Source organism: Electrona antarctica, assembly GCF_951216825.1.
Source record: "Electrona antarctica genome assembly, chromosome: 21".
Classification (NCBI taxonomy): domain Eukaryota; kingdom Metazoa; phylum Chordata; class Actinopteri; order Myctophiformes; family Myctophidae; genus Electrona; species Electrona antarctica.
This window is the reverse complement of record NC_136802.1, coordinates 6,166,209-6,182,629: the sequence shown is the minus strand read 5'-3', so window position 1 is coordinate 6,182,629 and position 16,421 is coordinate 6,166,209. Positions and strand designations below refer to the sequence as shown.

General features: G+C 41.1%; 1 protein-coding gene across 3 annotated transcripts in view; it reads right to left on the bottom strand.

The window, feature by feature from the left end:
- Positions 1-2,783, bottom strand: part of sepsecs (Sep (O-phosphoserine) tRNA:Sec (selenocysteine) tRNA synthase) — a 213,204-nt gene extending 210,421 nt beyond the window's left edge. For all 3 annotated transcript variants that reach the window (XR_013788700.1, XR_013788701.1, XM_079491651.1), the window contains exons 1-2: positions 2,648-2,783; positions 218-347 (exon numbers count right to left, since the gene is read on the bottom strand). Coding sequence is in view for 1 of the 3 variants with exons in the window: in XM_079491651.1 (XP_079347777.1) it covers positions 218-331 (114 nt within the window). In the remaining 2 variants the exon portion in view is untranslated. The remainder of the gene's footprint in view (positions 1-217; positions 348-2,647) is intronic.
- Between the last annotated feature and the right edge of the window lie 13,638 nt (positions 2,784-16,421).

Here is a 16,421-nt window from a genome sequence, read left to right as displayed (position 1 = left end):
TGCCATGTGGTTGTGGGGGGAAAATATATGTGAATAATTGCTTTGAAAATACTATGTTGTAAAGAAAAATCAATAAACATGTTTTAAAAAAAGTGACGTGATGTGCTTTTTCATAAACGATGACATTACATTACGGTCACATCATGATCTCTTCATTCTCTTGGGAAGTGATACATCATGATTTTGTTGTATCATTTTCTTATGGATTGATTTTTACCTGTTCCAATAAGTGCCTGATCAGCTGCTCATGGCCGCGACGTGCCTGACTCCCTTGTCGGACGTAGGAAGGCGAGACTATCTTCTCACTCAGGGTGAAGTTCTCAGCGTTCATCTCTGCTTACTTAAGGCTGTCGATGACATAACACGTCATAATTAATGACTAGACATCATGTTATGACTCATGGATCACAACATGGGGGCACAACAGTTAATTGAAATAATCGATTGAGTCGATTAAAAAAAAAAGATAATTGATTGATTCATCATCATCATCTTAACCTTTATTTAAGCTCGGAGCACAATTGAGGGCAGGCCCTCATTTTCAATGTAGCCGAAATACCAAACACAAAATCAACAATCAACAATATACATTAAATACAGATAGATAGATGAGATTAACCCATTTTGGGCGGGAACCACTTTTGGTGTTTCAAGCATTCTGTTATACTTGAAAAAAATAGCAGACCTACAAGTTCATACTGATTTTACCAATACTTTGTTGTTTACCGCAGACGTCATCACCAATATTGACCAGGGAAACACAAAAGTTTGGGTCACACAATAATTGGCAAGTGGTGTGATTAATTACCCAGCACCTATCGCAAGGCACCTGCCAATTGTGTGTCCCAAACATTTGTGCTTCCCTGGTCAATTGGTGATGACGTTTGTGGTGATCAGAGGAAGTTTTGATAAATGAAGTCCAGCTGTCATTCCGGGCCCCTTTACCCGGAGAGAAAGACGTCCGTGTGCATCTCGTGAAAATGTGGAGATAATTGACTAAATACACGTTTTGTGCCAGAACTTTCACATGGATATGAAACTAGAGGACAATATCTCACTCCACGTCTTTGGAATTATTTAATGGGCGAGTACACACGGAGCATTTATCACATTTAGGCCGCATTTGAGCCGCGACCAGAAATTAACCAGGGTGTTCTATGGCTCTGTATGTGGAATACTGTTCAAACTGTATGTAACAACAGGATACATTCTAGGGCTAAGTTACTACTTACTAATTAATTGGCCAGTGGTGGAAAAAGTACTCAAATGTTTTTACTTAAGTGAAAGTATCAATACTATCTGCAATATAGAAATAGGTCTACTCTGTTACAAGTAAAAGTCCTGAATTCAATGTGTACTTGACCAAAAGTACAGAGGTATTGGTGTCAAAATTATTAAGAGTACCAAAATAACTCATTGTGCAGAATGTCACATTTCACGTTAGCAAATGTATATATTCATCTTTTGAAAATAGCATAGATCTACAAGCTCACAACTATGGCAGTGGTTCCCAAAGTGGGGTCCGGGGACCCCTATAGGGGTCCTTGAGAGAGTTCCAGGGGGTCCCCAGCTAAATAATAATTAGGAACCAAATATACCTTTATGGGTCTGTAACTAAGAAAGTGTACAAATGGGTTCCTACTTCCTTCCATTGATTGATTGATTGAAATATTTATTAACAGTTTGCAGAATTACAGTACATTTCAAGCACAACTCAATACAAAGACTGTTAACTGTGAGTGGACGACGCAATAAAGCATTACACTTGTTTACAAGAGGGTCCACCTTGTTCAATTCATCAAAAATGACGAATGTGTACATTATTGTACACTCTCAGAGTTAAATTAACATTGATATAAATGGGGGTCCGAGAGATAGAAATGCCATTAGATGGGGGTCCGTCCGTAGCATAATTGCATGTCAGTCTGGAACAGTAAACTGCAGGGGGTCCTTGAAATGAAAATGGTTAAATCTTTTGGGGGTCCTCTAGCTCTGGTCCATAGCTCTAATGCGTCGCATTTAATCTAATGCAACGCATTAGAGCTATGGACCAGAGCTATGGTCCATAGCTCTAATTAGATATGGACCATAGCTAGGGGTCCTCCTAGCTCTGGTCCATAGCTCTAATGCTTCTGCCCTGCAGGGCAGAATCATATAAGCATTAGGGCTATGGACCAGAGCTAGGGTCCTCCCTCCACGCCATATATTTTCTAATTTGATTGATTGATTGAAGAATTTATTAACAGTTTGCAGAATTACAGTACATTTCAAGCACAAACTCAATACAAAGGCTGTTAACTGTGAGTGGACGACCCAATTAAGCATTACACTTGTTTCCAACAGGGTCCACCATGTTCAAATCATCAAAACATTTAGAGACGTACAAATAGACACTTCTAAGACAGAATGGGGGTCCACGGGTCAATGAGTGTCGATTTGGGGGTCCTTGACATTAAATAGTTTGAGAACCTGCAACCACTGAACTATAATATGGGTCAGCTGAACGTGCTAGCATGCTGGAAGGCTACCACCATGCTCAGCTCTGCTCTGAGAGGCTATGCTAAACTTTACATTCACAGAATGGAGCTTAAATAAACGAGTCTAAATAAGCGTGTTTAAGACTGTTTGGTGTAGTTAGTAGTCTTACCTTTAAGTATATATGGGGTGTGTGTGTCTGTCAAGGGAAAGGTAAAGCATTAGCATTGGGCTGCATGTAAACAACAGCCAGACAGGCATGAGTGTGTTGTTGTACCTTGAACTTTGAACTACAAAACACACCATGGGTCTGACGGCGACTCACAGTGCCATCTAGCGGTTTAAGTGTTCCAGGCGCTTGTACCATTTCCATGACCATTTCCCATCGAAAGAAAAATTGAATAAAAATAATAATAATAAAATAAATAAATAATAATAATCATCATCACCTTTATTTATACTCAGAAATACAGTTGAGGGCAAGCCCTCATTTTCAATGTAGCAGAGGTTACAATACACAAAATACAGTAAAAAAAACATTATAAATCAGGATAAATGACAAAGGAACTTTATGCAGAACAACTAGCCAGTAGAGTAAATGAAATGAAATGAAATGATTACTATATTTACCCAGGGTATCTGGGGTAAGCTCAAGAACTTGTTTCCAGCCAGGCCCTGCTCATAGAACACATTTCATCGTAGTGGTTCAATGCCTTGTTCAAGGGCACTTCAGCGGTGGTAATTTTAACGTGTCGGACCGCTGATTCGAACTGGCGACCTTCCGGTATCAAGACCGCTCCGCTATCCGTTCGGCCACCGCTGCCACGGTCAATTGAAGCGGGAGCAATCACGGTGAAAAATGTTCTGGAGCATTCATTTGAACTGACCGAAGGATGGCAGGGAGCTCAGTTTTGGAGTTTTTAGTGATACTTGCAGAAATGGTCACGCATTTAATGGCAGCACTGCACTGCAGTGGACATCACATACCTCACCGGTTAACCACCCAACGCACACCTACAGTACACACACACAAACACAGGGTGGCGCTGTTGACTAATACATAACTGGATCTCAACAAGATGCCTGAAGGTTGAACGTTCTCAAACTTTTTTGTGTCAACTTTGTCAAGGTCACCCTGGTTCCCATACACTGGGTCAGGGATGAATTAAAAACAAATGCAATTATATATATATATATATATATATATATATATAGCCTATATATAGCCTAATTTAATGAATAAATAAAATAAAAATCTAAGAAAAAACAAATGTTGAAGACGTACTGACAAAGAATGTGTGATTGTGCAAGATTGTCCACCATGTTTAAAACTTTTATGAACAATTTGTCTTTAGAAGATATCAATACCGTTTTAGGGATTCATTGATAGGCGAAGAGGTACTCGTCCTCTTTCTTTTTTCTTTTTAATAATTTTTATCCCACGATTTTGCAACCCAGTTTTTTCACCCAGTGCCAATTATCTAATGTAATCCTCTGGGCACTACACTTCCTCTGCCAACCTGGGGTACTCTTCTGATCCTCTTCTGATGCTCATCACAGAGAGTGGATGGGATCCAAGATTGTCAGTTTGTCTAATACATTTAACATCTAAGATAAAATATTTCATAATAAAATGAAATGGTTTTGAGTGTAAAAGGTAATGAATAGTCCTCAAGGTTATACAGTAGCTGAAGGTCAAGGTGCTGCATGTTCCCAAATGCTCCTATTTTCTCCTGTTCTAATCTAGCCTTCAAAGACACGGAAAACATAGATGTTCAGAGATCAAATATACTCCCCAGTGGGAAATTAAGGATATGTTACAGCCGCTAAAAAGAAAAAGACAACACAATATATATATATATATATATATATATTAGGTGGAATGACTCTGGTTCAGAAGAGCACCTTCTTCTGAAGCTCATCAAACTAAGTGGATGGGATGGGAGGGGTTTTCCAAGATAGTGTCGAGTTTGTCCCTCAAACTCCCCTTGGGGGGGGGGGGCTTTGATTGACTTCAATGTAAACCAAAATGCATTATCCCCCACTCAAAATCACCAGCCCCCCACCTATAGTCCGCCCCGTCCGCCCCCCCCGCCCCCCCGTCCGCCCCCCCCCCCCCCCCCCCCCCCCCAGTCATAATTTTCTGGAGCCGTCGCTGCACTGTACCTTTAGCCTTTCAACAACGGAGTTGGCCTACTTTATGATCACTATGCACCTCCTGCAGGCCTTGATATAAAAGCACATATCAAAGCACCTCAGAATGATGCTGGACGCCTGAGGACAACGGGAGATGGAAAATATACCTGTCAAAACACATGAAATCACACAGCTATGGCAAAGCCAATAGTATACTATAGCTATAGCCTACATGATGCAGGGCTGAATAAAATGTGAAATGCATCGAACAAAGTGTTTCATGTTTGTTGGCATTTATTTAAATGTGTTTGTTTACAGGTCACTGTGTACACTACACACAAATACTGTTGCTGTCGGGGAGGAAACCTCATAACCCAGTTTTTGAGGTTTTTGATTTATGTTTGCATAAATCAGTGCTGTTGAACACCCTTTACGTCTGTGTGTTGTTTCATAAATCAGTGCAATTGAACACCCTTTACGTCTGTGTGTTGTTTCATAAATCAGTGCTGTTGAACACCCTTTACGTCTGTGTGTTGTTTCATAAATCAGTGCTATTGAACACCCTTTACGTCTGTGTGTTGTTTCATAAATCAGTGCAATTGAACACCCTTTACGTCTGTGTGTTGTTTCATAAATCAGTGCTGTTGAACACCCTTTACGTCTGTGTGTTGTTTCATAAATCAGTGCAATTGAACACCCTTTACGTCTGTGTGTTGTTTCATAAATCAGTGCTATTGAACACCCTTTACGTCTGTGTGTTGTTTCATAAATCAGTGCTATTGAACACCCTTTACGTCTGTGTGTTGTTTCATAAATCAGTGCTATTGAACACCCTTTACGTCCATGTGTGTTGTTTCATAAATCAGTGCTATTGAACACCCTTTACGTCTGTGTGTTGTTGCATAAATCAGTGCTATTGAACACCCTTTACGTCTGTGTGTTGTTTGCATAAATCAGTGCTATTGAACACCCTTTACGTCTGTGTGTTGTTTGCATAAATCAGTGCTATTGAACACCCTTTACGTCTGTGTGTTGTTTCATAAATCAGTGCTATTGAACACCCTTTACGTCTGTGTGTTGTTTGCATAAATCAGTGCTATTGAACACCCTTTACGTCTGTGTATTGAACCAATGAAAAGTAGTAAAAAGTGCTTTGGACAAAACCTCTTAACTCCGTTGGACCCTCAAACTGTCTGCTAAAGCAACTAACTCCACCACCTCTCCCCCTCTCATGGAAGTAATTGACAGTATATCAAGTTACAACACCAAATCGTATGATGCTGTATAGGCCTATTGCTTTGTTTTAAAAAATATAAGGTTTTCTTAATTTCCTGAAAAACGTATATTTTTCATTTCCTGAAAAATGAACATTTTGGAGTTATGAGGTTTCCTCCCGACAGCAGAGATATACAAAAGATTGCAAAACATCAGACGTCACCAAAATGGCATTGAAGATATAAGAAACATTCAAAGAAGCACTGTCTTCTTGACCACAGCTGAATGGGTAGGGACTAGGGAGAGAGTCCTTCAGTGAAACAGATGGTCCCCAGTTTGCGCCCCAGTCTATGTGCTAAGTAAGTACTTGCCCTGACTGCTCCCCGGGGCGGGTGCTGCCCCCAGGGCACTGCTCCTAATTAACAGCTAGGATGGGTTAACCCATTTGGGCGGGAACCCCTTTTGGTGTTTTAAAGCATTATGTTATACTTTAGCTATTGAAAAATAGCTGATCTACAAGCTCATAGACCTACAAGCTTGTAGGTCTGCTATTTTTGAAAAGTTGTGAAAATGTGCCTCAAATCTTTGAATATATATTATTACAGAGTGAACGTTTTTAACTCAAATCTTTGCTTCTCCTTGACATGAAAAATATTGAGCACCACTGATACAGAAACATAAGATTTAGAAGACATTGTTTTTAATTTTGACGTCAGGCCTAAACGGGTTAAATGGATGTACAGTATGTGCAAATGTACAGTCATATTATTATTATTAAAAAAATTGACACAGATTAATTGGATGCAAGTGACTCAACAATCGTTCTATAGGTCTATCCTTCAGAATGGAATAGCACCATTACATATAATCTCAGAAATTAATGAAAGTATTCTAACTCTAGTGCAGGGGTTTTCAACAGGTGGTCCGTGGACCACTGGTGGTCCGTGAAGGTATTGCATGTGGTCCCTGACCATGCATTTAGTAATGTAGCAAAGTGAAGATTTTGTATTTTCTTCCACGGAACAGTGCACTAAGCTTTTGTGCACTGTTCCGTGGAAGTGCGTCAATGTTATCAGAATTACTGGGAAGTCTGAGGTTAAGAAATTCCACAGAAAAGGCAGTTAGAATCTCAAGAAGGGTAAGTGTACCAGCTTGCCTGATTGAGCCATCATTATTAGGAAATGTGCCCATAGAATCATGTCATCATGTGCTATATCTTGCACGTATTTGCCATTTTTACTATAAAATTGTTCAAATAGCCGATCTACAAGATCATAATGTGTGGATGTAGATCGGCTAGTTGAACTATTTTTAAATATTTTTCAAGATAGTAAAATATGGCAAAAAAGTTTAGGGATACACTACATGTGTCAGTACTGTATATCTATATTGTTTGAGAATCAGTATATACAGTACATGGGATGCATTCCATAGCAAGTGCCAACGGCTGATTCGGTCTGGCTTATTAGCCAGGCTATTACAAAAGCACTAATCTCAGCCCATATCCCATGGCAACACAACAGTGGTCCCCAGGTTGATTCTTAGTCAAGGTGGTGGTCCCTGGTTCACAATCAGTTGAAAACCCCTGCTCTTCCCTGCTCAACCTTTACTACTTTCTAGTTCAGGGGTCCCCAGGGGTCCTTGAGGGGGTTCCAGGGGTCCCCAGGGATCCTTGAGGGGGTTCCAGGGGTCCTTGAGGGGGTTCCAGCTAGGGGTCCTTGAGGGGGTTCCAGGGGTCCCAAAGAAAATGAGTTAATCAGCATCAGTTTAATAACTTCAACCCTATTATGCACCGTCTATCTACAAGGGATGCGTTGTGAGCTTGTACATCGACTATTTTCTAGAAATCTTGAAAAACTGTGAAAAGATTTGGAATATATATAATTATAGGGGCGCTAGTATCTCATATACTGTAGCATGACCTATTTCGGTACTGTATTTGTGCACATTTATTGGATTTTACAAATCATATTATTCGCCAGACACATCCAAAATAAATATTTATGGCAATAACTGATCACAACTGTTTGTTAAATACAGTTTAAACTGTTTGTTAAATACAAACTATATAGGCTATGCCTTACTGACTGGGCCAGCTAGGTTAACCATTTCAGCTGTCAAATCAAATTTGTTTTATAGCATCACAAAAAAAGCTATAATGTGCAGGTCTTATGTGCAGAGATCTTTTATTTTAATATTAAGAAGTATTCAAAAAAGTTTAGTCTGTGAAATGAAGTCCCCTCATAAATTACACCCTGCATAATTCTACATTCACTCAAACTCTGGGCTCCGAGTCTGTGTGAAAGAGAATAGGTCACATAAAAAGGTTATGTACAGCCTATGGACAATCAAAATCAGATGGGAATATGTGGTGACATAATTAAACTTTATGTTGATATACGGCACACGGATTATCAAGAAAATGAAAACATGGCACTTCAAGTCAAAAAGGTTGCCGACCCCTGGGCTACAGCTCTTATTCTGGGCAGGGGTAAAGGTTGCTTGGCATGCCAGTGGGTTGTGGGTATTATTACCACATCATTTCTAGAAAAAGAACTTTGACTTCTCCTATACCTGAGGTGTGGGCCTATAGCCTCTTCACTGAGATAATAGGAATTGAAATGTGCATGGCATTGAACATAACATAACATAACATATAAGGCTATGATTAAGTCAAAATTGAATAATTAATGAAATGCAGATCAGCTGCATGCACGAAACTGAATTGGGCAAATAGCCTATACTTTACTAGCCTACAGTTTAATGTGATGTTTATGTTCCTGCATATTGGCATTGCTGTTTCAGTTTGTCAGATTTGTCAATGATTTTATCATTTTAACTAATTAGCATATATGTGACCGGGTCTGGCAAATAGGCCCTCATCTCAACCAGAGTGATTATTAAAGTACAGAATGTAAGCTTTCATATGATGTATCATTCAATGAAATTGGAAAATATTTGAAGGAGATATGACAATTTTAAAATGATTGTGCCGTTTTACCCAAAGCTGAGAAAATCCCCTTTGAATGTTCACAACATTTCAACACCTAGAGCTGGCTAGCCTACTTTGACTTATAAATGTATACATTTAATTTGCCCAAATCAATAATCTGTTGGAATGAAAACCTTCTTCAACATTCAAACTGTGTTAATATGAAAAAAAACGAAAATCACAAAAAAAAAATAGTTTATTTTAGATTTTCTGCCTTTTCATTATAGGCGAGATGAGGACCATTTTGCTAGACCAATAGCCTAAATTAGGCTATTGGCATTGCTGTTTCAGTTTGTCAGATTTGTCAATGATTTTATCATTTTAACTAATTAGCATATATGCCTACTACCTGACATCTCCTTTGATCCTCCAAGGTCGAGTTCGATCCTTTCCTTCCTTGTTGATGAGAGAGAAGAAAGGTTAGCAATCTGATGGCATAGCAGGGCCATGAAATCAACAGCTATGCCAACATCTTGCCAACTTTTCTCCACCGATTTTGAAAGATTCCTTGGTTTGCCCACCGCGTCCATCCATGCAGGAAGAAAGGGTAAAACAGGACCTTTTTTCTCCTCCTATTCGATTTCTTATAATTACACAATACACGCACGCACACGCACACGCACACGCGCACACGCACACGCACACGCACACACACACACACACACACACAATTGAAAAGTGATCCGTTCCTCTCTTTCAGGCAGGCCTTCCCTGCCACTGCCAATTAACTGTCAAATGCAACACGTTGGAAAGTCTAATCTGTAAAGAGATAAAAACTAGTGTGGTTTGCCTCCTCCTCCTCCTCCCACGGTCCCACCAACCAACCGCCCTATATGAGGGCTGGGCTGAGTCCATATGACTCACCTATATCACCGGTTATTGGCAGGTCGGGTGCAGCTTCTGTTCTGTCACCAGACTGGCGCTGAATACAATGAAAATGAAATGAACGGCCTAGTTTTCACAGCTGGAGCCAGTGGGAATGTGTCATCTGAACATAGGACTGTCATATAACTATATCATGACTGTAATTGTTTATATATATAACTCTGACCTCACATTTTCAGGACCAAATCGCATAGGTCTGATTGTATTTGCATGTTGCATCCCTGTAAAAAAAGAAATACCTAAATAAATTAATTGTGCCAGCAGGGACTACCATAGGCTATAGAAGAGGCTGTCAAGAAAAGAGAAAAGGGTGGAAAATATTTATGTTTGTCTTTCTCCTTTGAAGCTGTATTAAACAAAACCCTTTTCTGGGCGAGAGAGAGAGAGAGAGGGGGGGGGGTGTCTTATCCATTGTGAATTGCCAAACAATAAAATGGGTTTTAAAGTGTTCCTAATAATACTAAATATAGGGACCGGCCGGGAATCCCGTCAAGGACCTCGATCTGAGAACTATATCTAGTAAAGAACTATATAGTACCAAATGACTATACCGGTATATCAAACAGACTTAGATATAATTAACAACAAACATAAAGTACATCGATTCTTCCTGTCAAAACAGCTGCTGCCTTCATGGAACCTATTTGTATCTGGCTACCCCATGCGGAAACTGCATGGGTCATGAGGGGTGTGTTGTCTCACACGCAGGACAGAAAGGGCCCATCATGTACTAACTAGACAGATGTGGCGGGAAATCAGCTGCCAGAATCTGACTTGCTGATCACACACACAACATACAGTCATACAGGATCCTGTTCCTTCATGAATCACTCTGTGATTCAAAATATAGTCTAGACTAGCAAATCATGGCAATCTGAGAAAATAAACCTTTTGCCATTTTGTTTCCTTTATATGCTTGGATGGATGTGCCATATCTGTTGTATCTGCATTTTCATACAATTGGAAACAGTGGGAAATACATACAGTTGGAGGCCATCGATATTGTCCTTTTCTTTTTGCTGAGGTTTGCGTGAGCTGTGCAAAAGGACAGTTAACCCATTTTGGGCGGGAACCCCTTTTGGTGTTTTAAACATTGTTATAATTTAGCTATTGAAAAATAGCAGATCTACAAGCTCATAGCGCGCCACCGAGTGGCGCGCTACGAGCTTGTAGGTCTGCTATTTTTGAAAAATCGTGAAAATATTTATTTCAGAAAACTGGAGGATTTAGAAGGATTTTTTTAAATTTTGAGGTCAGGCCTAAATGGGTCAAATGATAAGGGACAATATCGGTGGCACCCAACTGTAATGGCATACACAAAGTAGCCTGACTAATAATTATAGGTTACATTTGTACTTGGGCAAAACCTAAGTTTGGGTAAAACTTGTAATTGAAGCGTCAATATATATCACATTGGACCCCAAAATGTATTGAACTTGGTCTCCCGCATCAGCCCAGAACCTTATTAATGAACATCCACTATAGAGGGTATGCCATGCATCAAGTGAATGGCAGATCGAGTGGCAAATCGAGTGGCAAAGTGAGTGACAAAGGGAATTTAATATTGTTTAAAGTAATTTCATGCAATCAAATAGGACTTTTCTGTTTGGATGTTGGCTATCAAGGCCAGAAAGTAGTTTTTTGCCACTCAGTAGGCTTTCCCCGCATAACTTCCTGGTATGATGATGATGTCACGCGCATATCCTCTATTGTCTACCGCATATGGTCCGAAGACAATTATTATTATTTTTTTTTCATACCAGCAGCAGTTGGTCACAACATACAATATCTCGCCTATATACAGGGAGAAAAGAAAAATGAGGGGGTACAAACATTTTTAGTTTTTTCCCTAGAGGACAACCTCCTAAAGCCCCCCACCCCCCCCTCCGCCCGACAATGACAATTATTGGAACAAAAAATAGAAATAAACATACAAGTACAAAAATGCGAATGGAGTTAGCTCTGTTCTTCATCGGCACTCCTTCCAGTATACCCTACCTATACAGCCTCCACCCGCCTACACTGACCCAACCCTACCTATACAGCCTCCACCCGCCTACATGAGCAGTGGTTCCCAAACTTTTTCATGTCAAGGACCCCCAAATTGACACTGATGAGCCCGCGTACCCCCATTTGAAAAAGGATATGCCAGGGACCCCCATAAGAGAAGATTTTGACGGCTCTAGCAGTGAATCTCAACCCGTTTAATTTCAAGGACCCCCAGTTTGACATGCATTAGTCTACAGACCCCCATTTAATGTCATTTCTATCTCTGGGACCCCCAATTTATATTGTAAAACCACTGTTAATTTAACTCCGAGAGTGTACAAATGTACAAATTTGTACACTTTCAGAGTTACAGACCCATAAGGGTCCATTTGGTTCCTATCTCTAATTGAGCTAGGAACCCCCTGGAACTCCCTCAAGTACCCCCAGGGGTCCCCGGACCCCACTTTGGGAACCCATGGTATAGAGCACATAATGTACTGACAGTTCGGCCCTATATACTCTGCAAGTTGTGACATGAAAGGCTATCATATAAATGTTAAGGAGGAGCAACTCATGTCATAAAAACCACACCCGTGTGAACTGAGTGGTGCAGTGACGTCACATACTAACCATATCAACCATGCTCGTTTTTTTGGTACGAACACGGGTACACGGGTACAAAGCCAGTCGTTGGAGTGGTTTGCACCACTCAAAAACCAAAACACCTTATGCAAACTTTTCAAAATGAGACATATCCCCACTTTAAAATAGGCCAAACAACCAATAAGTATATATTATGCAGAGAGCTGCATTGTGAACAGAACACTGTGCTCTACTTTCTTTTTTTCCAATTTTAGTTGTTATGCCAATTAATTCCTCCCACTGCTGTCGTATCCTACTGTTTCACCTGCCAAAGAGGAGACCCCACAGGGAGGACATCATTACTTACCAGCAGTGGGTGGAAAGAAACTAAGTACATTTACTTAAGTACTGTACTTAAGTACAGTTACCCTGGTGAGAGCAGGAGTGGACCTGGTGAGACGTAGGAGGGGCCCGGACAGGAGTCAACCCACAGAGCCTAGTCCTTCCACGTGCCAGAATGGTACCTCCCAGTCCCGGCAGAGTAGTTCAGGAGGAACGGATTGTGTGGCCCTGGTTTTTCCCTAATGGGACTGATCGAGGGTAGCTACTGGGACGTAAGTCGGGACTTGATCACCCCGGCTGGGTCACCTGAGTGAGGGGTATGATGTTGGGAGACCCGAAACCCCGATGACCTTGGGATACATCACTGAGGATACGTCCCAGGTGCATCCATGTATGTATGTATTTTGTTTAGTTTAGTTACTGTAAGTACAATTTTGCATCCTAGCGATGTTTTTTTGTTCTTAGTTTCAATTTATAGTGACTCATAGGAATAGACAATAGACTATGTGACAACTGGGAATAGTCTGGTGACCACCCGATAGATGGTTGGCAGCCGGAATGTAGACAGCAACCGGGTAAGCAGTTTGGGTTAGCGCCCCAGCCTGTGTTCGCCGTGAGGAGGACGCCCAAAAAACCCATGTGAGGCCTTTAGGAGGGCCATTCAAGCCGCAAGTGGAGCCTGCGGCACCACCGTTACCCTGCTGGTGGAGCCTGCAGACTCCACCACTCCCGAATGAAGTGTCTGGTGCTGGAATCTGGTGCAACGCACAGGTCCTGGGAACACCTGGTGAGAGCAGGAGAGGACCTGGTGAGGCGTAGGAAGTGCCCGGCCAGGAGTCACAGTTCAAAGTGATTTAAAGGGCATAAAGAATCACCCAGGGATGTGCACACATAGACATCAAAGGGGGCTTCAGCCCCTGCCCTTTTACCCGTCTGTAAAACAACTGCCCTTTTCCAGACCACGAATGTATAGCATTTACTACATGGTGAAAGAAATGTCAAATGTCACTCCTTTCCATGCCATACCAGCGGAAGGCAGCATTCAGGAGAAGTCTCCTGAACTTGAACACAGTATTTTGCGTTGAACAAATTTGTTTAGAAATCCATGTCGTTACACACCGCATCTCCACTAGCTAAAGAGTGCTGGGTTGCGCCAAGAAAATAGCTGATCTACAAGCTCTCAACGCGTCGCAGCGCGACGCGTTGAGAGCTTGTAGATCTGCTATTTTCGCTCTCTCACTCTCTGCACGTCCCTGCTGACTGAAACTTCTTCAGATTTCATAACGTAAATGCAAGTCTGAGATGTATTTTGGGTTTTGGCCCAAAACCGTCAAGTGATAAGACGAGCAGCAACATAAAAAAAATCTATTCTATGACTCACAGCTGGAAGCCGGTGCAGATATAATTTGAGAATTGGTGCTCGGCTTGTTTATACTAGACTATAGTTATTGCTACAAGTCAGGCAGCTGTAAATGGTCCATTTATACTAGTAATCTAAACCATGTGGTTCTCAAAGTGGGATCCAGGGAACCGAATGGGACCGTATGGGACGATTTTACAGTGTAGATTGGATCCAGGGAACCGAATGGGACCGTATGGGATGATTTTACAGTGTATAGATTGGGGTCCCAGAGATAAAAATGCCATCAAAAGGGGATCAGTGTGCTTTAATGTACATCAAATTGGTGTTAAAAGGGTTGAGACTCACTCTGTAATAATCCTTCCGTCCATGAGCCAGACAAGATTTCATTATCAAATGAGTGTGTGCAGAACCATACCTAAATTAAATTGTTTATAGGGTCAATTTAAGTAAATTAACATATGATAAATTAATATATGATAATTAATATATGATAACTTCCACAGAAGTAGCTTTTTCATTATCACACATTTTATTTTCATGTATATATATGATACAGTAGTAGGTGAATAGGATGAAAAACAAAAACAATCACACCTGTGTGAACTGAGTGGTGTAAGGTATTATATAGCCTGATCAGCTGTGGTCTGACGTATTGTCTGACGTAATGAAATCACACCCGTGTGAACTGAGTGACCATAGCAACCATGCTCATTGTTTTGGTACGAACAAACACGTGGACACGTGGACACGTAAACTAACAAAGCCAGTTGTTGGAGTGGTTTACACCACTCAATAACTAGAAAAAGTGCCCTTCTGGGCACAGGTCTCCACCAGGAGGATAGGAGTGTGTGTGATGTTTGGCAAAATGTTTAGGAGCAATATAAGTGTGTGTGTGTGTGTGTGTGTGTGTGTGTGTGTGTGTGTGTGTGTGTGTGTGTGTGTGTGTGTGTGTGTGTGTGTGTGTGTGTGTGTGTGTGTGTGTGTGTGTGTGTGAGAGACGCGGCTTGGCCTGTTGTAGCGCCACCATGAGGCTGATTTGAAAACTGTCAAGTGGCATTTCTTCCAAAGCCTAGTGGGAATATGCATGCACAGTTTCACCACAATCGGACGCTGCGTTGAGTAGTTGTGGCGATTTGTACAAAACGGGTACAAAGTGGGCTACTCCTGAAAAGTTTAGAAGCTAATCGTAGCCAATGAGGGTGGATTATGAGAAATCAAACAAACCCGTCTTGATCACATGACTATGGAGAGCATGTGTACCGATTTGCGTGAAATTTGGATAAAATCTGAAGGAGTAATATTAGAAAATGTGTTTTGCATATGTCAGCCTCCTGGTGGCGCTATAAAGAGCAGATGTGAAAAATTCCAGGCTTAGGTTTTTCCTTGGCCTCTAGGGAGTTGGCATACAAAGTTAGCCACAGATCCGTGCAGTTAGAGATAAAACACTTTTCGGCCAGTTATAGCGCCACCATGAGGCTGAGTTGAAAATGTTCATGTGGCATTTCTTCCTCGGCCTAGTGGGAATGTGCGTGCACAATTTCACGGAAATCACACAATGTGTTCATGATTTGCAGTATTTTGTTTGAAACTGAACACTCCTGCGAACTTTGGAAGCCAATCTTAGCCAATCAGGATGGAGTCTGAGAAATCTGAAAGACCCATTTTGTTGAATGGCTCTAGAGAGACTGTGTACCAATTTGCGTGATGTTTGGACAAAATCTGTAGGTGTACTGTCCAAAAACTTGTTTTGCACAAAGCGGCCTCCTGGTGGCGCTATAACAGGCTGTTCTGGAAATTTTGGGGCAGAGGTTCATCGTTGGCATCCAGGGAGTGTGTGCAAAATTTGGCATCAACCGGGTTAACGGTGCCGGAGATTAGCTGTTCACAGACGGAAGGACGGACGGACGGACGGACACACACACACGGACGGACGGACGGAGTGCAAAACATACTCTCTCCCCATGCCTTCGGCCTGGTGGAGACAATTAGTTATCACTATGAAACCCCCAGTTGATTACTTACATGAAGAAAATTAGGCATTCTATAGGAAAATATGCCTGCATTTGCATAACTTTCCAGAATCAATATTGGATTTCTGTTATAAACTCTCTGCACGTCCCTGACTAACTCGATCATCTTAGTTTATAAACTCATCATTTGGTCTTTCAAACTTTAAACGAGGGAATATTCAATATCTTCACTCCATAAAAGAACATACTGTGAGCAGGCATAAAAGAAACACGTTTTAGTGGCCAAATTCTATTTATTTTTGTTTGTTTTATACACCAAGTCAAAACTTACCAATGAGTACGTTTCATATGTAAACGAAATGATGATTGACGATGATTAAAAAAAAGATATGTACAGTTTGTTCAGGAGAACTAGTCGGTGTATGACAACTTGTCTGTTACTGTGCATAATTTACTTAGTGCTGAAACGACA